The sequence below is a fragment of the Talpa occidentalis genome, unplaced genomic scaffold (genome assembly GCF_014898055.3).
Source record: "Talpa occidentalis isolate TD23 unplaced genomic scaffold, MPIMG_talOcc4v2.1 talOcc4.6, whole genome shotgun sequence".
NCBI classification, from domain to species: domain Eukaryota; kingdom Metazoa; phylum Chordata; class Mammalia; order Eulipotyphla; family Talpidae; genus Talpa; species Talpa occidentalis.
In genome coordinates this window covers 4,934,796-4,957,658 of record NW_023604972.1, presented here as the reverse complement: position 1 = coordinate 4,957,658, position 22,863 = coordinate 4,934,796, and the positions used below count along the sequence as shown (strand labels likewise).

General features: G+C 43.0%; 1 protein-coding gene and 1 long non-coding RNA gene across 4 annotated transcripts in view; one reads left to right on the top strand and one right to left on the bottom strand.

Moving 5' to 3' along the window:
- Positions 1–10,403: 10,403 nt before the first annotated feature.
- On the bottom strand, positions 10,404–21,493 carry LOC119260618 (uncharacterized). Its single transcript, XR_005128767.2, has 3 exons — positions 20,347–21,493; positions 17,308–18,586; positions 10,404–10,558 (listed from the first exon to the last, which is right to left on the bottom strand). It is a non-coding gene; the product is annotated as an uncharacterized LOC119260618 (long non-coding RNA).
- Positions 21,494–22,146: 653 nt separating this feature from the next.
- RAB28 (RAB28, member RAS oncogene family) overlaps positions 22,147–22,863 on the top strand; it is a 56,702-nt gene continuing 55,985 nt past the window's right edge. For all 3 annotated transcript variants that reach the window (XM_037529052.2, XM_037529053.2, XM_054687886.1), the window contains exon 1: positions 22,147–22,272. In XM_037529052.2, coding sequence (XP_037384949.1) covers positions 22,198–22,272 — 75 coding nt within the window. In that variant the 5' untranslated portion in view covers positions 22,147–22,197. The remainder of the gene's footprint in view (positions 22,273–22,863) is intronic.

Sequence of the window (22,863 nt, the reverse complement as noted above, 5' to 3'; positions counted from 1 at the left end):
CCTTTCAGTGTTCTGTGTATTATCCATGCGGTTAGGGTGAATTTCAGCACTGTGCCTGTGTAAGTATTACAGGGCTTTAGCATTTACAAGTTGTAAATATTATTTGGTGTGTGCGTAGAATCTTTCTTCAAAAGGTTTTACTTTTGGGGTACTTTAAGGGATCATGGGAAGCAGTTATTTGAACTTCAGCATTTCAACAGCTCGTTTTTAAAATGGTGGACATCAAGAACGCCTTATGATAACAACACATACGTGTTTAAAGGTTATGGATTCCAAGATAGTTATCACATTTTGGGGGGCTAACTTTCCTTTCTGTATTAAAACATTGGCTAATGTCTATTTGAAGCTGCTCCACTTTTAGGATAGCTCTTGCTGTTGCTGCTTTTACTCAATTGAGACTACGAAGTTAGAGAAGATACAGCCTGCAAATGGCTCCGAAGGTTTCCTTAGATAATATATTTCAATTTGAAAAGCAGACACTTTTTTTATTATTAGTAATGTATGTATGTATGTATTTATTTATTTTAATTTTATTTTTATATTCCCCATACAATTACAGCCCCCTTATTTTGACCCCAATCCCTCCTTTTCCCGCTCCCCAACCCCCCATAGTGTGTCTTTGGTTCATAGTTATTTGTTGATTTTGATTTTGTCTTTCTTATAGTTATTCTTTTTCCTGGTCCCTTATTTAAGTTTTCTAGATTCCTGCTATGAGTGAGACCATCTGGTTGAAAAGCAGACACTTTTGAGAATATTTCCATTTCTGATTTCTTGACTTCAGGATGGATCTGCTGCCGATGTTAACTCCTGCCTTGTTAGGATTACCAATATTTTGGTGGGTGACTGTCAAAGGAAGGTAAATGGAATGAAAAACAGAGTGGCCTTCATGATGGAATTTCAGAGCTGGTATTTGGTGGCTCACACTTAGTCCCCATATTTTAATCTACTCCATATTTTTTCTTTCAAGTTACACATATACTATGTGACTATTAAAAATACACATGTTATAAAAGTGGAAAAATTCACTGTCTCTTCCCCCTTAGCTGCTGCCCCTCCTAGAACCTTTGGAGGGTAATTGTTGATGTATCTGTGGCCTGCCTGTGGTGTTGAGCCTTCCAGTCAAGGTTGGTCCTTTCGTTTTGCAGGATTCATTTCCTGCAGAGATGGATCGCACTGGAGCTCCTGACCAGCTGCCTTGCTTCCCTGTGTGATATCATTGCAGAGCTTTCCATCCCAGTACATGAGATACACCTCGTACTTTTTAGTTGGGGCTTGTAAATCCTTACTATGAAGCACCTCCCAAGCATTGAGTGTTTTATTCTTATAACCACATCCTTTGCCCCTTCTTTATGTACACCTGGGACATTTGGTCTAGAGTAAATACCTGTCAGCTGTGCCGAAATCTTTCCTAATGGAGGCCACCAGGCCCAAGGAGATAAAGTGACCTAAGGACACACAGTCTTAGCAAAGCCAGGGCCAAAGCCCCAAGTCTACACACACACACATACACACACACACACACACAGGCTGCTCTCCCACTCTGCCCACATTCTCTGTTCATGGTCAGTTCCTCCCCCCGTGATGGAGGCTGGGGTCTGACAGCTCCTGCCGAATCCTATGGCAGTGAGGGGAAACTGCCTTGGTCAAGGTTACGCCTCTTCCCTGAGAACCTCTCATGGCTGCTTATTGGCTGGTTCAGGAAAACAAAGACCTGGGAATTTGCTTCAATTTGGGGCAACTCTGAGGAGCCCTCTGGCTCTAGGCTCCACGGGGCCTTGTGAGGTGAGCTGAGGCCTCAGGTGCTCCTGTACTGAGGTCAGCTTCTCACTTGGCCTCATCTGACTTCCTTAGGAGCATCGCACCAAGAACATGCCCCCAAAACCTTCTGCCGGCAGCTCTCTCAGCCTGTGGCCAGGAAACCCAGTCCAGGATGCCAGCTGGCTCCTGTCGATCTTCCCCCAGAGATGGACCTGACAGCTCAGAGGCAGGACCAGAAAGGATGTTCAGAGCCGGGCGTGACCACAGACCAGTGATTCCTGTGGGTGCCAGGACTGGGTCTGAAGATTCAAGGCCAAGTGCATGGCATGACGTGTGCAAGAAAAGGCACAGAAAAGGCAGAAGGGACCAAGAAGGAGACAAAGAGCTGGGGGAGCTGCTTCAAATCATTTTCTGAGCAGAGAGAGGACACATGTCAAGGGTAAGGAAACGAATGTTACTCGAAGCTGTGATAAAAGGTGTGCATGTGTCACGTGGAGCTGCGGATACACGTGTGATGCTGCTTTTGCTTTTCCCCTCCCACCATTGCGTATACCTCCTTGTCCCTTTCTCCCTTCCCCTCCCTGTTTACCTCAGCGTCTTCCCTACATTTATTGCTGTCTCTTAAGTTTTTCCTAAATATTTTACTTTGTTAAATCATTTGTTGTGAAAATGTGCAGTGTTTGGTCACTCTGCTTGGCTTTACTGCCCACAATCACCTCAAACTCCCTCCATTTTACTGTAAATGGCTGCGTTTCCTCTCCCCTCGTGGCTGAATAGTATTCTTCTCTCCTTGGCTGGGAAACATTTAGGCTGTTTCCATGTCCTTGCTGTTGGAAATAGTGCTGCAAAATGTCGTTTGGAGGGAGAAATTTTATTCACCAGAATTCCTTTTCAGCTTAGGACTGTCTTTTAGGGATAACGCAATGATAAGCGTGTGATGCGTTGTCACCATCCCTGCCCACTTAACGCCAATATGGAGGTTGGCACCAGAAGAAGAAGAGCAAGCTAAAGTTTTTTTTTTAAAGGTTTATTTTATTTATTTATGCATACAAGAGCTGGGCTGCAGGCCAGAGGTCCGGATGTGTGTGTGTGTGTGTGTGTGTGTGTGTGTGTGTGTGAGAGAGAGAGAGAGGATTCCCCAGAGACAGAATGGGGAGCAGAACAGGGGGATGTACTGAATACACTGCTGAGGGGAAAAGCGGGCGAGTCAGGAGAGGTCTGCTGTGCCATGTGGGTCAGCTCCCTGGCTGGGCATCGAACTTGTGCTGCAGTGGCTACTGATAACTTCATAGTGCTGAGACTTAGCCCCTTGTACCACCAGGGAGGCCCCAAGCTAAAGTTTTTTTTTTTTTTTAAGATTTATTTATTTATTTATACAAGCACTGGGTACAGTCAGAAGCGCGGGAGGGTGAGAGAATTCACCAGAGCCAGAGCGGGGAGCAGAACAGGCAGAAGGACCGAAGTACACTGCTGAGGGGAGCAGCGGGCGGCAGGAGAGGTCTGCGCCCCATGTGGGACCCTCGCTGGCAGCCGGGGATCGAACCGGCACTGCAGAGGCTGCGGGCAGCTTCACAGCCCAGCGTTCAACCGCTGTGCCACCAAGGGAGGCCCCCAAGCTAAAGTTTTAAGGGAAATCTCCAAGACAGAAAGATGGGTGCTTCTTAGAAGAGAGTGACAAAAGGGAGAGAAGGGAAGAAAGAAGGTGGAAACATAACTTTTTAAACAATTGTGTTTACTTTTATTGAGGCAACCTTGGTGTGCAACACTGTATATGGTTCAGGGGTACAGGCTCAGACCTCTTCAGATGCATCCCACTCACCCATAACCCTCCACCATAGTCCATTGCCCTCTCTTCTTTATTCCCCAGGCCTGACCCTGAAACAACATGGGAAGGACAGGAAAGTCTAAAAGGAAATGTGTCAGATTGTTCCCATGGACATAGCAATTTAAGCCATCCTCCCTTAGCTCTTTCCAGACAAGTGTCCTCCCCTGCAAAGCACTCTGTCTAGCCGCCTGCCCAGGCTCCAGCAGTTGAGATCTGGAACAAAAGCCTGAACCAAGCTGAGCCCATCACATTCTCTCAGTAAATGATGTGGAATCTGGATTTGGAGTCAGAGAAGTCACCTCTGCTTGCCATTGAATTTCGGTCACGTAAGCCTGGGAGCTGAGGTCTTCCAGGAAGGGCCAAGGAAGCAGTGAACACCAGGCCAAATAGAGAGCGTAGAATAAATGACACTCAGAGAGAAAAATATGAGAGACACTCCCTGCCTTCCTGGTGAGTTTGTTGGTCTCGCTTCAAATCCTCTGTGAGGCTTGGCTCTGTACTTACTCTTTCCTTCTAGAGGACACTCTTACATCCTGCTGATAAATGAATAAGTCAGCTTCAAGTTGTATTCTACTACTTTGATCAGAAGAGCTTTCCACTTCTGGGCACTTATCAGGAGAAAATGAAAACACTATCTCAAAAAGATAATTGTACTTCTAAGTTTACTGCAATATTATTTATCATAATCAAGGTATGGAAAGAGCCCAGTGTCCAGTGATGGATGACAGAATAAAGAAAATGTCACACACACACACTGAAATATTATTCAGCCATAAAAGTGAATGCAATCTTGTCATCTGCAACTACATGGATGGACCGTGAGTGCATTTGCTAAATGAAACAAGAAAGACAAAGGCAAACAGTGAAACATTTCACTTGTATGTGGAATATAAAAAAGAGAAAGAAAGAAAACCAAAAATAAGCTGCAGATGCAGAGAATAGACTGATGGTTGCCAGAAGGAAGGGCTGGTGGTGGGTAAAATGGATGATGGGGGTCACAAGGTACAAAATTCAAGTTACAAGTTATGGGGATGTAATATACAGCATGGTGACTGTAGTTAATAACACTACATTATGTATTTGAAAGTTGCTAAAGGAGTAGAAGTTCTCATTACAAAAAAGAGATCTGTAGCTGTGATAATGACTACACTTATTGCGGGGTATCATTTTGCCATACAAGCATATGTTAAATCATTACATTGTATGTCTGAAGCTAATATAATATGTTAACTATATTGCAAGGTAGAAAAAAGTGTTTTTTTAAAAAATTTTTTTAGGTTTTGTTTTTTTTTTAAAGATTTATTTATTTATTTATACAAGCACTGGGAACAGTCAGAAGTGTGGGAGGGTGAGAGGATTCACCAGAGCCAGAGCGGGGAGCAGAACATGCAGACTGATGAAATACACTGCTGAGGGGAGCAGCGGGTGCAGCAGGAGAGGTCTGTCGTGCCATGTGGGATTCTCACTGGCGGTGCAGAGGCTGTGGGCCGCTTCGCAGCCCAGCACTCAACCACTGTGTCACCAGGGGAGGCCCAGAAAAAAGTGTTTTAACTGAAGATATTGGTACCAGAAGTTGGGTCACAAACAACAGCTCTTTATAGAACATGTAGAATTCATTCATTTAAAGTGATGTAAAATGGGGAGACTAAAGAAAGAGTCCCCAAAGTGACCTGGTTTTATAACTTGCATCTGTATAAATTTGCCTAGTTTTGATTAGAGTGGGAAGAAGAAAATGTCAAGGGAGAACCATTTAACTAATCACCTAAAATTAAATTAGAGAAAAAAATTGGACAGGGAGAGAAAAATCTAGCACTCTTCAGGTAAAAGTGCTCAGAAAGTGAGTTGATAATCACAGTCAAGCTTTTATACAAAGAAGATATTTGAAGATGTAAAGCAAAATTTACATTTAAATATACTTAAGTACAAAGACTTATAAATAAAGCAAGCAAAATGTAGAATGGGATATATAACATTTGCGAAAGAAAAAGAGAGATTGTATATTAGTTTCCCAAGGTTACCATCACAAAGTACCCTAAACTGAGTGACTGAGAACAAGAGACATTTGGTTTTTCATGGTTCTGGCGATGAGAAGTCAAAAACCAGTATTTCCCCAGGGTGACACTCCCTCCGAAGATTCCAAGGTGAATTCTTCCTTGCTTCTTTCCATTTCTGGTGGCTCTGGCATTCCTTGGCTTGTGGCCTCAGCAGCACCCCAGTCTCTGCATACATCTCCAATCTCTGCCTATGGCTGTCTTCTCCCTGTGCAATTCTGAGTCTTCACAAGGCTTTCTTCTCTGTGTCTTTTCTCTACTTATAAGGATACCAGTTACAATCCATGAAGGGCCCACCCCAGTGACCTCATCTTAACATAATTACTTCTGCACTGACCCTATTTCCAGTTAGGTCTCGGTCACAGATGCTAGGGGATTAGGACTTCAACATACATCTTTTTGCATATAGTTCAACCCAAAACAGATTGTACATAAAGATGTGTCTTTATTCAGTAGATGATTATTTTTCAAAAGGTGAATGTTGTTGGTTACATCTTCCCCAAAGAGACTGCAACAATCTCCCATCCCAGCTATTCCTCTGCAGTGTGTCCTTGACACTCCCCATTGATAAATGGAGTGTAATTTCCTTCCCCTGGAATCTGGGCCAACCTTAGTGACTTGCTGTAACTAATAAAATGCTGCAGGGGTGACATCATATGACTTCCCAGGCTTCACCATACTATCCTTGCAGATTCTACCTGGGTCTTTGGGAATGCAAGTCTTCTGATCACACCTTCTCAGGATGTCTCTCTGGGAACACAGCCACTGTGCTGTGAGATGTCCGAGGCACAACGAGAGGCTACATGTAGATACTCCAGGGACAGTCCCAAATCTTCAAGTCATTCCAGCACAGGTTCCACTTCGAGTGGAGAATCCTCCAGTTTCCCCAGACCCAAGGCATTTGTGTCATTTCTAGTCATTTGAGTCTCTCCAGCTGTATCCCCAAAACAGAAACCAGCCGCTCCTGCTGTGCTCTGCCCAAATTCCTGACCTACAGAGTCCCTGAACATAATAAAATGTTGTTGTTTTATGCCACTAGCTTGGGGTGATTTGTTATGCAGCAACAGTAATTGGAATAGTGGGTCACAACTCATTAACGGGTAGTAAAATGAATTGACTGGGGTGCTAAAAATTGAACTAAGAATTAAAATGTTGTATTTTATATCTTGAGATTTTAAATAACAATAAAAATAAGAGATTTGCTTTCAAAAGAGATCATATTCTGTCACTGCAATTTAGAAGGTTGTGATTGAAATATGTAATTATTCAATGAAATAACTACTAGGATGGATGTACAGGGAAATCAAACTCTCAAGGAGATTTGACAATGGAAAAAGAGGGAAAGAAAAACAAGCATTTGTTATGGGAACAGACTGCAGTTTGCATAGCTGGAAGGAAAGTAAGAGGAATTTTTTCTTAATACTCTCCTAATATGAACACTGGCAAAAATAGTTTATGCCAGTGGTTAAAAAGGACTCTGAAAGCAAACTGGGTTTGGTTTGAATATCTACTCAACTATTTATATTTTGGACACCCTAGGAAAATTATGGCATGAATCAAAAATTCATTGTTTTTAATCTATAAGATAGGAATGATACCAGTAACTGCTTCACAGAATATAAGACATTGAATAAGCTAATGTGCATTACCTAGTCAAGAATCTAGCCCATAATATGAGCTCAAACACAAATAAAAAGTAAAAAAAAAAAAACTCAACCTTTATTTTAAATTTAAATAATTGGGAAAATTAGTGTGGTACTCAGAATTTTAAGATGACCTACAAGATCGTCATCCCTTGATGAGTAAATACCCTGTGAATGACTTTGATGGAAAATTTGCTCCTGTAACTATATTGGGGTAAGTAGCACAGTTGACTTTAAGAACAGGAGATTAACTGGGTAGGCCTGACGTAGTCAGATGAGCCCTTTAAAGGGACTGGACTCTTCTTAAAACATGAGAGGAATTTGAGACTCTCTGATTTGGTTTGATGGAAGGAGTCAAATGATAAGAAATGCAGATAGCTCTGGTAGTTAATCTAGCTATGAAACTAACTAAGAATCTAGCTATGATTCTTTTGGATTTTCAATTTATGTAATTATATCAACTGCAATGATGGCAGTTTTATTTCTTCATTTCGGATTATTATTACTATTTCTGTTTCTTAAGTTTTGATTTTAACTAGGATTGCCAATATATCAATAATAAATATCAGTGATGGTGGGAATTCTCTTCCTAACTTCAAATGAAAACTTTTAGCATTAAGTCAAATATTTGCTTTCTGTCAATTCCTTTATCAAAACAGGGAAGTTCCTTTCTATTTCTAGTTTACTAAAAAGATTTACTTTAATCATGAAAGAATGCTGAATTCTATGAATTATAGTCTTTCCTCCATATGTTGTGATGGTCATAGTTTTTATACATTAATCTTTAAGTGCAGTATATTACATTATCTAGTTTTATAGCATCAAACTAACTTTGAATTCCTGAGATAAACCCTACTTCATCAAGGCCCTGAACACTTTTATTGCATTTATGTCTTTCTTTCTTTGACTTATAATTGTCATGTATTTTAATTCTATCCTTTTAAATGCCACAGGATATTATTGTTATAATTATTATATAACATTTTTATTCATTTATTTGTTCACCAACATATTTATTATTTTATTTGTTCTTCTTCCATATCAATCCATATGGGGGTCATTTTCCTCCTCAATGTGTATCCTTTAAAATGTCATTCAGAATGATTCTAATGGTGGTAAATTGTTTTAGTTAGCTTGAAAATAATATTTATTTTATTTCCTTAGTTTTACAAAATTCCCTTGCTCTATAGAAATCTAGTGAAGCAGTTATATTCTTGTGGCACATGGAAGATCCCATTTCTTGTTTCTATGGCTGTTGAGAAGTCGGAAGTCAGTATATCACTCTTTTAACCATAATCTAATTTTAAGACACGTTTTGTCTTTGAAGTTCTGCATTTTCACAGGATGTATCTATATGTGGATTTCTTTTCATTTAACTTGTTTGAAATTCATTGTGATTCTTGAATCAGTGGATGAATGTCTTTCATCAGTTTTTGGGGAAAACTCTCACCCCTTATCATTATAAATATTGCACCTGCTCTTTCACTCTGTTCTAGAACTAAGAGTAGGTATTTGTTAGATGTTTTCACCTTATCCTATATGCTTCTCAAGTTTTATTTCATCTATTTTTTCTTTCTGTACTGCATTCTGGATATTATTATCTGGACTATCTTTTAATTGACAGATTCTTTTTTCATCTGTATAAGGTCTATTGTGTTTTTAATCTCAATTATTTTAATTTTCATGTTAAAATACTTTTATAAAAATGTTGATTTTTATACCTGCAGTTATTTTTAATAAGTTCTTCTTCTTTTCAAATATATTCAAGTTTGCCTTTTATTTCTTTAAACCTAAGTATATGTTCATAATCTATAAATTCTATAAAATCAGTCATTTCTAGCTTGTTCATGCTGTGTTTGGTTTTAGTTGATTGTGATTTACAGTTCCTTATTTCTTTGTGCTCAGCTATCTTTGTAAACTGTCTGTTTTTCTTGGAAAATTAATTGTGGGGCTTCTTTATGGCTTTTCTTAGGGTTGATTTATTTTTGTTTCTTCCAAAAGTAAGTAGATTGAAGATCAGTTTAAAGTTCAACTTATGACTTGGATTTTGTTGGTTGTATAAGTAGTATATATCTTTCCTCCTATCTTTTCTTTTCCTTTATTTACAGTTTGTTTTTATCACACTAAAGATTCTTTTTTTTAAAAAAAGATTTTATTTACTTTTGCATAGAAGAACTGGGGTATAGGCTAGAGGTGTGTGTGAGGGGGTGAAAGGATTCACCAGAGATGGAGTGGGGAGCAAAAGAGAATGATTTACTGAAATACACTGCTGAGGGGAGCAGTGGGCAAGACAGGAGAGTTCTGTTGCACCATGTGGGTCAGCTTCCTGGCCGGGGATCAAACTCAGGCCACCATGGTGGCCCTTTGCAGTGATAGATAGTGCTGATACTTAATCCCTAGGCCCTAAAGATTCTTAAGGATGTAAAGGTGAGCATTAACATTTCCTTTATAGTTTTATAATGTAAGAGCAACTTCCCTACTTGAAGTCATGGCTTTTACTTTCATCTAAAATATTATAAAAGTTTGAATTTTATATCCATAAATTATTTTTATGGATTGTGATAGAAAATTTGTTTTTTTATCCATACATGTACCCAGTAGCCCAAGCACCATTTACTAACCTGCTTATCCTTTCCTTGCTGATTTGAAATTCCATGTTTTCATGTATGTATCTGTCTGTTTCTGGGCTCTGTATTCTGTCCCACTGGTGCCTGTACCTTTTATACTACATACACACCTTATTCTTCCTTTTCAAAATTACCTGTCAAAGTTTAGGATCATACTGACATGTGTCACATTAAAAACTATTTGAAAATTAATTGCAATTAAATAGATTTTATGTACATTTGGGGCTATTGTACAGTAATACCTTTAAGTAATATTGAGTCTTTCTTTGAATGATTTTCGTATATATCTTCATTTATTCAATAATATTTTATCACTTTTTCAATAAAATTCTTGAACATCTTTACTTCTTAAACATCATGACCTTATAGTTTTTGTGTTTGGAAATGTTGTCTTTTCTTTCTTTATACTTCTTTTAGTTGGTGTTTAGAAATACCATTATTTTTTCTGTTGATAATCTCTCAAGCAACCTGATGAAATGTACACATACAGTAGGGATTCTTTCTTTATTCTCTTTAGTAATTATTTTTCTACTTTATGTGGTACAAACTGTTTCTCTGAGCCTATTGTCTGTTAATTGAAGAATGGGTGATCCTTATCTCTTTCCACACAGTTAATGTTCCATTGTCTTCTAAAATGTCTCTGAGGTTTTTTTCCTAGAAAAAATAGAAACATTTTTTTTTTTTTCTGAAATTAAGGTAAAAGTAGAGTCATGGTGGTTTCATGAAAATTTATGCTTCTTAATGGAGGGACTGACAGCTGGGAAGTTAACATTGTCTCTTGGCAAAAGCACAGCTCAGCTTCATAGTTGATATACCACTACTGGCAGTACCAAGAAAGGAAAGACTGGAACATGGAGCAAGAAGACAACGTTTTTATTATCCAAGAACACCCAGAGAGGGCAAATACGTCTGAAAGGGCTATAGAAAAGTCACTGGAACCTAAACATTCAGCGTGTGTGCAGGTGAAAAATTTGTGTGCATTTGTGTCAGTGTCTGTGTGTTTTATAGTGCCATTGTTGATAGTATTCAAATGTAGCTTTTTCTAATTTCCAGTATACTATTTTTCTTATTCTGAGATATAACTCTATGTATGAATAGCTCCCTTTGGAGTAGCTTTATGTGCAACCTCTCAAACAGGCACTATGGTGCGGCTAACTATTAATAAAAGACTATTCAGTAGCTCAGAAATTAAGTGCACTATATAAATAGCAATCCCTTTTCAAGATTTCCAGGATGGGTATTAAGTTGCCTGTGCACTCTGAGCACACTGCATTTCTCTCCTGCTCCCTTTTGGGTCAGCACTAGAGGACCTTCCAGGGCATTCACATTAGCGTTTTTCTCTTTGACTAACAAGAAAATTGCTATTTGGGGTGAGGGCTTTGGAGGGCAGAAGAAGGAGGAATCTCGCAGCTGAGCTCATCATGCAGTGGTGCTCAGACACAGGTATTTTCCTCCCGAGCCCTTGGGCTGTGACTTGAACGGCGGGCATTCGGCTCCAGCATAACTGCAGCTCAGCAAGGCATCCCTTCTGGGGACCAGCTGCTTGATCAGAGATTCATTTATCAGGAGGATTATGACTCCAAACATTTTTCTAGACTGTTGTGACCATTTACAGGGGGGAAAAAAAAGAGAGAGGAGTCTGGGGAACTAATTAGGAAGGAGTGGCTCCCCTCTGAGTCTTGACCTTAACCCCACTGAGAAAGTATGGGATTTACTTTACCTAAGTAAGGAAAGAACATAAATAATTGGCAAAAATGCTTTGTGGTCTGAGTTCCAGCAAGTAATGAATTGGCCTGATACAGAGAAAGGGAGGGGAAAAACCCAACTGAAGTAAAACACCAAATGCTTTTAAAAAATACTTTTAAAATAGCAATTAAATGTATCTTTATAACATGCTGTTTTTACTTTCCTGACTACAACAAAATAAATTCATTGGAGCCTGTAATTAGCATATACGAAAAACATTCTTTGGTTTTTGGCAGTTTATGAAATGTAACCAGAGGGAGTGTCATTTTCTATTATTCCACTTAGTTGATTATGCTTTCTGCATAGTGTATTTTGCTACTTTTTAGTTCCTGTTGATTTATTTATGTAATACTGGTTTTTGACACTGGGTTGGCTTCAGTTGCACAGTTTCTCTCTCCACAACTGTGTATATTACACCAGCAGCAAATGTCTAGTCACCAGCCAGCCCCCACCAACGGTCCCTTTTACCATTCTAACCTCTCCCCCTGCCCCCCCACTTCTGTAACCACCATTCTACTAAGTCAGTCTAAGGCTTTGTTTTTGTTTTTGTTTTGTTTATTCATTTGCTTTGTTTCTTTATATTCCACAAATGAGTGAAAATACACGGTGCTTATTTTTCTTTTTCTGATTTATTTCACTTAATATAATCTGCTCAAGACCTGTCCATGTTAGGGGCCTTCCTGGTGGCGCAAGGGGTTAAGCATTAGCACTATGAAGCTGTCTGCAGCCATCATCGCAGCAGAAATTTGATCCCTGGCCAGGGAGCTACCCACATGGCACAGCAGACCTCTCCTGACTCGCCCACTGCTCCCCTCAGCAGTGTGTTTCAGTCAGTCTGCCTGTTCTGCCCCCCACTCTGTCTCTGGTGAATCCTCTCATGCCCCTTCACCTCTAGCCTGTACCCCAGCTCTTAAATCTTGAAAAAAAAGATCTGCCATGTTGCAGGTGTCAGGATTTTTTTTTACAGTTGCATGTGTGTGTATCTATGTGTGTCTATTTGTGTGTGCATCTATGAAATCTATGTATATATTTCATCTCTTCTTTATCCAATCATCTGTCGATGAGTCCTTGGCTTGTTTCCATAGCTTGGCTGTTGAGAACAGCGCAGCAGTGAACACAAGGGTGGTGGTGGGGGGAACATTTTTTCAAACTAGTGTTTTCATGTTCTTCAGATAAACACCCAGAAATACTGGATCACATGGAAGATCTGTAATATGTTGAGGAATCTCCATACTGTTTCCCATGGGGATGGCACCAATTTGCATTCCTACCAACACTGTAAGAAAGTTCCTTTTTCTTCACATCCTTCCCGGAGGTGTTGTTTCTTGACTTTTTGATAATCAGCATTTCTAACCAGTGGGAGGGAAATCTCCTTGTGGTTTGGATTAGTATTTCCCAACATATCAGTGAAGCTGAGCATCACATCAGGTGCCTGCTGGCCACCTGGCGGTCTTTGGTGAAAGCCTATCTCTAAGCCCCTGAGTGCCTCCCCCAGCTCCAGCGGCATGTTGTTACACATTCCCATCCTGTCCTAAGCTCTCCAAGTTCTTTAAGTCTTTTTTTACGTATTGTGGGTAAACAAAATTGAGTCCAAGGCCCATGAGCTCCAGTAATATGTAGAACTGAAATCAAACCTATGCTTTGTGACCCTCATTATATTCCATAATTTTTCCAATGTACATTCTTAAATAATTTCCATGTTTATGCTATGGAATCATGGAGGGTTAAGTAATTAGGGAAAGATATACCTTTTCCACCATACAAAAGTCACAATTTTTTTGGAGAAAGCTAATTAGGCTCATCCCAAGATAATTCAAAAATGTTTCCTGACTAAATGACAACAGATTTTTAGAGTCATTTCTTTTTCTCTTATTTTTTGTGCTTTCACTCTTCTTTACTTCCTGCTTTACTTTTTGTATATTCTCAATCCCTTCTTAAGGTCTTATGTTCTGTAAAGCAACTTAGAAACTGAAAATTAAAATTTAAGCTCTAACTACTTTCTTGGGTCATCATGAGGACAAAATTAGAAAAATTAATGTCTATGTTCCCTACAAGATACCGTTTCATAAAGAGCACTGAAAAAGAAGAGGAATTAGTAAGTTATTTTATTTGCAAAGGTGGCATAAATAATCATCAAATGTAGACAGAATTCACCTTTGTATCCCTGACAGAATGTATCAGTCAGGGTTCCCCAGAGAAAAGAATGTGTGTGTGTGTGTGTGTGTGTGTGTGTGTAGAGAGAGTGAGAGAGTGCAAGAGAGAGAGAGAGGGAGGGATAGAGGTTTATTCATGGTAAAGAATTGGCTCACATGATTGTAGGAGCCTGGAGGTTTGAAAAAGTGGGAAATTTGAGGGGAGCTTGGCAGACTGGAACCTCAGGCAGGATTTCTATGTTACAATCTTGAGGTAGAATTTCTTGTTCTCCAGGAAATCTCAGTTTTTACAAATTAACCATCACACAGCATGTCGTATGATTCCATGGCTTTGCTTATATAGGGCCTATAGCAAATGTTTTGACTGAATTCAGTTATTTCTTTTAGGGAAATGTGTCTCATGTATCATACCAAACTCTAACATCTATATTTAGCAAGAAAACTTAATGCTCTCTACCTTCAGTAACCTTCCAAAAAAAGATATTAAAAAAATATTAGCATCACTGGCTTAACTCATTATATTCTAATGTGCTTGACAGCAAAATTAGAGCTTTAATAATAGGCTGTGATAGATTTGGTTTTGGACTAAGTACCATTATCTATATTGTTGATAAACTTTATAACCACCCTATGAAGTAAGAACTGTCACTATAATCCCTGTTTCAGAGATGAAGAAATGGAATCTCACAGAATTTTAATTACTTGACCAAGGTCAGCAACAGTATAAATGAAAGTCAGTCCTTCTACATCCCGGCCGCTGCCCTAACCATGGTGTGTGTGAGAAGCTCCTTGTGCTCTTTCCCAGAGAAAAGAATCTGTGTGTGTGCCGGGGGAGGGTGTGGGTGGGTGTGAGTGGAGGTGGGGCGGGAGGGAAGAGAGAGAGAGAGATTTATTTTAGTAACAATGACTGAGGCACTGAGAAAGCCTTAAACACATTCTGAATCAAAACATTGGTGATACAGGTGGCCAATAGGCATATCAAAACATGCTCATCATTACAAATTATGATGGAAATGCTAAACAAAACCTGAGTGAGATTCCACCTCACACCTGTGAGAATGGCTGTTACCAAAAAGACAGGAAGCAGCAAGTGTTGGCACGGTGTGGAGAGAAGGGACCCTCCTCCACTGTCGAGGGGAATGTCAGTTGGCGCAGCCACCATGGAAAATGGCATGGAGATGGCTCAACAAAGTAAAAGTAGAACTGCCATATGCTCTAGCAATTCCACTTCTGGGCATTTACCCAAAGAATATGAAGATGTTAATCCAAAAAGATATTTGTACCTCTATTGGCATTGGCATTATTTACAATAGCCAAGTTGTGGAAAAAATGTCCATTGATGGATGGATCGATGAAAAGGAATGGTATATAGTCACACATCACTTAACAATGGGGATATGCTCTGAGAAACGTCTCCTTAGGCAATTTTGTCATTGTGCAAAAGTCTCAGAGTGTGCTTACACAACGGTTGAGTGTGTGTGTGTGTGTGAGACGGTTATTATGTATACACACATACATATGTGTCTATATAGAATTCATGTCATATGTATATATACACACAATATGTAATACATATATATAGTGGAATACTGCTTAGCCATAAAAAATGAAATCTTGCCTTTTGTGAGAAAGTGGTTGGAACTTGATGGGATTGTGCTAAGTGAGATAAGTCAGGTGGAGAAAGAAAAATAATACTGGATCTTGTCATACATACATAGACTATAAAGAAAGCAAATGGACGAACAAAACCAAAACAAGCCCTTAGATGTAGAGACTAGATTGGTGGTTATCAGAGGGGAAGGGGGCTAGTGGGGGTGGATGAAATGGGTAAAGAGGGCCAACTGCTGAGGGATGGAGACTAGACTTGGTGATGATCATGATGTTGTATATACAGATGCAGAATTATAATGCTGTACAGGGACCTCCCTGGTGGCTCAAGGGGTTAAGACACAATCTATGAGGCTGTCCGCAGCCATTGCAGCACAGGTTCGATCCCCGGCCAGGGAGCAACCCACATAGCGCAGCAGACCTCTCCTGACTTGCCCGCTGCTCCCTCAGCAGTGTATTTCATCAGTCTGCCTGTTCTGTTCCCCGCTCTGTCTCTGGTGAGTCCTCTCACCTCCTGCGCATCTGGCCTGTACCCCAGTTCTTGTATGCATTAATAAATAAATATTTTAAAAAATATAATGCTGTACATCAGCAACTTACTGTTATAACTGATGTCAACTCACTAAAAATTTACTTAAAAACAAAAAAAATTTGTTTATCATAAGACTGAGCTTTCCAAGCATGTAAGGACAAATTGAAGCCTTTTGCCTATGAACCTTTGTATAATGAGGATCTAAGTATTGGAAATTAGCTTCTTAACTGCTTTCAATATTTCATTCTATCCTAGAATTTTTTAGTGTTTAAAAAATTTGTAATTTTATTGAGGTAACAATGGCTTATGACACTGGCCGTGAATGACCACACAGGTTCACATGCTTCCAAAGCCTCATACACCACCACGCCCACCACCAAAACACCCACGACCCTCAACCAGAGTCCACTGGGACCCCACTGCCAGTCTAGCATGTTTTATTTTAGTTTTAAAGCAGAGTTTCTGGAACAGTGCTTCATGCATTATCGGCTCTGTGTAATATCAGTAACTCTTACTTAGAGATGGGTTCTTTGGTCATGTAAGTGGGAAATTTGGGGTTAAAAAAATCCAAGTGATTGTGGGAGGCTGTATTTCTCAGAGTAGGATATACTCAAGTGCAGTCATTTTCTAAAAGTGGGGGTACCTCTTGCTGTTTCCAGACTTAACTTGAAAGACAATTAGAGCATTAGTGTCCCAAAGAGCTCACTTTTGGGAAATGCTACCCTAAGGTTAAGATAACATTTTTTAAAAAAAGATTTATTTATTTATGCATACAAGAGCTGGGGTGCAGGCCAGAAATGTGTGTGTGTGCGGGAGTGAAAGGATTCACCAGAGACAGAGCAGGAGGAGAACAGGCAGACTGACTGAAATACATTGCTGAGGGGAGCAGCGGGTGAGTCAGGAGAGGTCTGCCTCGCCCTGTGTGTTGCTCCCTGGCCTGCTGGGGATCGAACTCATGCTGCCGAGGCTGTGGATTGCTTCATAGTGCTGTGCTTTAACCCCTTGCACCACCAGGGAGGTCCCAAGATCCCACTTTTTAAGAGTATCTCACTAGGTGGAGTGCCTAAGACCTACACTTGAGCAGAGCAGATGGAGTGGGAATCAGACCCCAGCACAGCGCCGCCACAGGCAGGCCGGCAGCTAGAGAGGAGAGCTGTGTAAAATGAGTTTTCAGAAAGTAAAGAATCAATGCGAAGGACCTTGGGCTTGGACGACTTTGTACCATTGCCATTCCACGGACTCTGGGATGACTGAGTGCTCGTTGCTGTTTCTCGATCTCAGGGAAATTCACATAGCCAAAGTTTCAATATATTTTGCCTTTGTACCATCCCTTCTCTTTTTTGAGACATTTCCACACATATTACCTCATTTAATCACGCTGGCCCCACCGGTAGGTTGGTTTTCACAGCTGTGGAGGTGATTTGAGAATGCTGCTGCTTTACAAATTCTCGGTTTTGTCTGGCGCTGGGCTTTGGGTCACTGAAGCACATCCCCCTTCAATGAGGCAGAACCGTGGACGGCTGCGAAGGTGCAGCTCACGCACCAGCCCCCCGTCTGTTAGAGCAAGAGCTTTTTTCCCCTTTTCAAAAAAAGGCTCTTAGGTGATGATGAGACGAACACATTTTCTATAGCAATGAAATCCACCTATATCACGTGACAAAGTTTGCATCTGTCCACTGTGAAAAGGACTTCAAGTCACTAGTTTGCTGTTGTTACTGATAAATTTTCCCATGTTTTCTTTTCTGATTCCAAAATACAGTTATGTGTACTAAAAAAATTCATACAATTCAGAAATGCAAAGCATGGAAAGTGACAGTTCTCGATAATGTCTACTTGTTATTGTTAATTTCCATTTGGTTCTTTTTTACAGCTTCAACTTGCCTGACAAAATTGTCAATCTTGTCATATAAACCCTTTCACACATCACCTATTTAAAGTCTGCTTTTATTCCTCTATCATCTGAATCTCCTCATGGACTTCTACTGTTCATAGTTTCTCTTGATTTCCAGTCTCTAAGTCTTGATCCTCATATACCAAGTTTTGACTGGGTGCCTGATACTGGCTATGGAAAAGCAGTGATGTACGTCCAGAGAGCATATCCACCACTCTGCTTCTGGGCGCTCTCTCAGGGGTACTAATAACCCCAGATCATGTGAGTTCAGTGAGGCATTGAGTTCAGTGGGGCACAGATTGGCTTCAGTTTCTGCGGAGGTGATCTGTTTCTGGTTCACACCAGACTTCCCAAACTCCTGTGACGTGCAGGTCTTCATCCAAAGCATGGGGACTGGCTTAAGGAGGCTCATGCTCCCTGAGCTGTCTGAACTGAGTTGTCCGTCTTTTCCCAGCTCTGTGAGACTGTTAAAAGTGCTGCTGACGCTTTATCTCTCTTGAGTCAGTGGATACTTTCTCAGAAGTGTGGCCTTAAACGCCAGTGTCTGTGTTTGTATTCTTTCCTTGCCTCCAGCCTAGTCCCATAATTCCTCATATTCAAAAATGGTGACTCTCACAAGTTCAAAACAGATTCAAAGACATTGTGTCTAGTTTATCTAGCTTTCCTCAGTGGCAAGACTGGTCCCATGCAGCAGTTACTCTCTCTGCTGGAATCTTATAGGATCCTACCGGTACAGTTTTCCATGTGGATGCCTAAAATTTTACGTACACAGAAATGGTTATTTATTTATATTGCGATATAGTTGACATGTATCATTAAATTAGTTTTGGTGGACAATACAATATCCACCATCGTGCAGTGGTGACCCTGACAAATCTTGTTAACATCCATCACCACACACTAAGAAAATTTTTTCTCGTGATGAGAATGTATAAGATCTACCGTCTTAGCAACTTGAAAATGTTCAATACAGTGTTGTTAATTCTAGTCACTGTTCTGGACAGTCAATCCCCATGAAGTTTTGTAACTGGAGATCTGGGCCCATTTTCCCCAGCCCACCCCCGTCCTCTGGAACCACCAACCTCTTGTCTCTGTTCACAGTTGTGTTTGCCTTTGTCTGACTTAGTTCACGTAGCATAATGCCCTCAATGTATTTAACTTTTTTGACTTAAACGTCATGCCATGCTTACAGAAGCTATTTCCACTCCAGGCTCTAAATATGCATCCATTTTTTCCTAGTTTGTTATGGCTCCATTTAAAAAATATGAAATTCATCTTGAAGTAAGGAGTGAGGTAGACAGCTTTAAAAATTAACACCCAAAGAGTAATGCCATGTTATCCTCAGTGACTAGAAATAGCATCTTCACTACCCACTCAATTTCTTCATATATTCTGTTGAAGGAATCAGTTAATCTGTCTATTCCAGTTTTAATTATGATCATTTTTTAAATACCACTTAAAACATTTCTGTAAGTTCTATTCTATTTTCAATACTTCAAAATTTAGGCAGGTGCCACTTATTTTTCTTTAGATATTGCTGTGGATTGAATTGTGTGTCCAAAATGCGTTTCAGTTAGCTTGGGCTACCATAACTAAATCCTATAGACTGAGTGGCTACATAACAGAAGTTTACTTTCTCATGCTTTGGGGGCTAAAGTCCTAGGTCAAGGCTCAGCAGGGTCCATTTCTGGTGAGGGGTCTCTTCCTGGCTTGTCGACGGCTGCCTTCCATGGCCTTTCCTTGGCGCAAGTGGGTGGAGAGAAGTGTTTCTCTTTCTCTTATAAGGCCCCCAATCCTATGGGACCAGCTCTCCTCCCTTATGTCCTCATTTCACCTTAATTACCTAAAAGCTATCTTCAAATATGGTCATTTTGGGGGTTAAGGTTTCAACAGGTAAAAATTTTTATCTGGAAAGAGGAACTATTCCTCTCCCACTTCATCTACTTTCCTCTTCCATTTCTAGTCACCACTAACTAGAATTTTATGTTTAGTATTATCTTTCTGGACAATTTTTATTATCTATGTGCATGCACATAGATATATACATTATTTTCGAGCTTTTGTTTTAGAGCTTTATAAATGTGGTGTCAGGCTGTGTGTAGTCTTTTGAGATTAGCTTTTTCCCACTCAATATGGTGTTTCTAAGGTTAAACCCCATAGTTGTAGCTCACTCGATTTCCCCTGCTATGTGTTTCCTTAGGTAAATATGCCAAAAGTCTATTCATTTCACTGTTGAAGGACCTTTGGTTGATTTCTCTCTAATGAAAATAAGGTTAAGGAAATTCTGGCCCATTTCTCCTGGTGCATTTATGTACTATAAATATATTCCAGGGTATATACCCAGGAGTGGAAAGGCTGGGTCATAGACATGCACAATTTTAACTTTACAAAATAATGACAAATTGTTTTCTACAGTGATTGCATGTGGGCTCTGTGTTCCTGGGACTCACACCTCCTCAACACCTGGTGTTGAGTTGGGGGTAAAGGCATCATCACTCAGCTCCAAACCCACCTTCTGTGCGGACTCAGTATGATGATCGAAGTGCCATTCTCTTTGGCTAGCTTGCTTCCCTTTAGTTTCCTTTCAGCCGGTGGAGGGGGGCACTAGAGAGTCTGGAAGGCAGGAGGAGGTGTGAGGGCCTTTCTTTTCTGTTTCTTGGTCTTCCTATCAGCGTGTCATCCTTGGAGCAGTAGTTGCTGGTAACATGGCTATTTTCCAACTTCATTAGTTCTCAAGCCTGTGAAGGAGGTTGTGCCTCTGTTTTACAGATGAGGAAACTGTGGGTCAAGAGGTCCGTGATTAAACTCTCACTGCTGCCTTCAGCCAGAGCACACTGTACTGCTCTCTCCTCAGCATCCCCATATTCTTTCAGAGCCAAGATTCTGTGACTTGAAGCCCTGGCCTCTGAGCTATTTGTGACTTTAAGCATCTTCATCTGTAAAACAGGACAATTCTGGCTATTTCCCTGAGTTCCCATGAGGACTGAGCACGATAATCCATGTAAAGTAGTAAGGAGACAAACATAGCAGGACGGCGTCAGTATAGCAGAACTGACTTCACTACAGTGAAATTTTCAGTTATGTCATTCCTGGCAGGACAGCAGTTCTGAAACGTTTGGGCCTCAGGGATTAAGAATTCCCTCTAAAGAACTGCTGTGGACCCCAAAGAGGTTTCTTTCTGTGGACGACTGCTACCATGTCACACTTACATGGACGCCAAGAGCTGTTGAAGCAGAGTAACCAGCACAGGTGCCTTTAGTGCCCGGAGTGATGTCATACTTACACAACCTCCTTCACAGGCTTGAGAACTAATGAAGTTGTCAAGGTGAAGTCGGCTCACCTAGTACAGTGCCTGGCCTATAGAAAGCACTGAATATTAACCAGCGTGGTCATGACTCCTGTCATTATTAGTGGATAGCCCCTGGGGGAGCATCACTGCTTACCAGCAGTCATGATACCCTAGACCTTGTGTCCTCTGGCGAAGTTCCCCGAATACCTGGGAGACAATGAACACGAAAAAAGGGCTTTTTCAAAAAGGATCTGTCCTGCTCTAAATAGGTTCTGATCTCCAGAGGAACCCCAAGCGTCCCCGGAACACTCTTTGAGAACAGCAGCTCAGGGCTGCCTGGAGGGGGAAACCCGAGGTGGGCGAGGCAGGGGCCGGGCTCGGGGACCCCCAGGGCCGCGGCGGCCAGCCCCGGGCGAGCCCTGGCCCCCAGCCGTCGCCGCTCCCGGGGCGCGACCCCCGCGGCGCCCCCAGCTCCGGGCGTCCCCCGCCGCGCTCCGCCTGGCAACCGGCGTCCCCGGCGCCCAGCGACAGGCCCCGCCCCGCCGTCGAACGTCCCCTCCGGCTTCCATGGCGACCGCGGCGCGCAGGTCCGGCGTCACCGCCCGGGCTAAACCATTCGCTCCCGGGGGGCTGCGAGGGAGGCGGGGGAGAGCGGGGGATTTGATAGACGCTCGAGCGCTGCCAAGGTCCAGTTTTCCACTCGTTCGCACAGGACGCTTCTCGTTTTTCTCCTCGCCGGGCGCTCCTGAGAAGGCGGCCCCGCCTCCCGCCTGCTCGGCTCGGGGGTCTCCCCCGCCCCGCGCCCGGAATGGGCTGGCCCGCCCCGCAGGCTCGCGGGCGCGCGGGCGGGCTGACGGCGGGGGCGCGCTCGACGTCGCGCGCGGGGGCGGGGCCGCGCCGGGGGCGGGGCGGCGGGCAAGATGGCGCCCGGCGAGTGATTCGCCGCATCCCTCCCGCGGCCGCCGAGAACCGGGGCGGGGCCCTGCCCGCGCCGCCGCCGGTCCTCCCTCCCCGCCCCGCGGCCCCCGCGCCCCCGCTCTCCGGGGCCGGCGGCGGGCGGGCTCCCGGGACAGCATGTCGGACTCCGAGGAGGAGAGCCAGGACCGGCAGCTGAAGATCGTCGTGCTGGGGGACGGCACCTCCGGGAAGGTCAGTCCCGCGGCCGCCCCCGCCGCCCGGGCCCCGCGCCCCCGCCCCGGCCGCGGCCCCGCCTCGCCGCCCGCCCCGCGCCCGGGCTCCCGCCGCCGCTGCCGGGCCGGGCCGCGCCCGGGGGGCGCCCGCGGAGGCGCCGCGGCCGTCCGGCTGCTGCACCCCGAAAAAGTCGCGCCCCGGCCCCCGCCGGCAGCAGCCCCCGCTCCTTCGGGGCGCGGGCCGGCTGCGCCTCCCGGGAGGCGCCCCCGCCGCTCGCCTCTGAGACCCAGGGGGTCTCCCCGGCGCCCCCTCTCTGTCCAGGCGGGCCAGGCCCCACTTCGCCCCGTGCCCCCCTTTTCCGGCTGCTGATGCCGCCCCGGAGCGGCGAGCCCCGGAGCGGCGAGCCCCGAGGGCTGGCGCCGCAGATTCCGGGGTGCGAGCTGGGGTCCGCCTCCCGCTGTCGGGGCGCTGGGGCGGACCTCTCTGTGCAGCTCTGCAGAGTGGGTGCTGAGAGGCTCGCCCTGGAGGCTGCCGGGGGGCGTCCGCCTGCAAGTGTGACAGACCCGGGGTGCGCGCCGGACCCCTCGCTGCTGTCTCCTGGCACCGCAC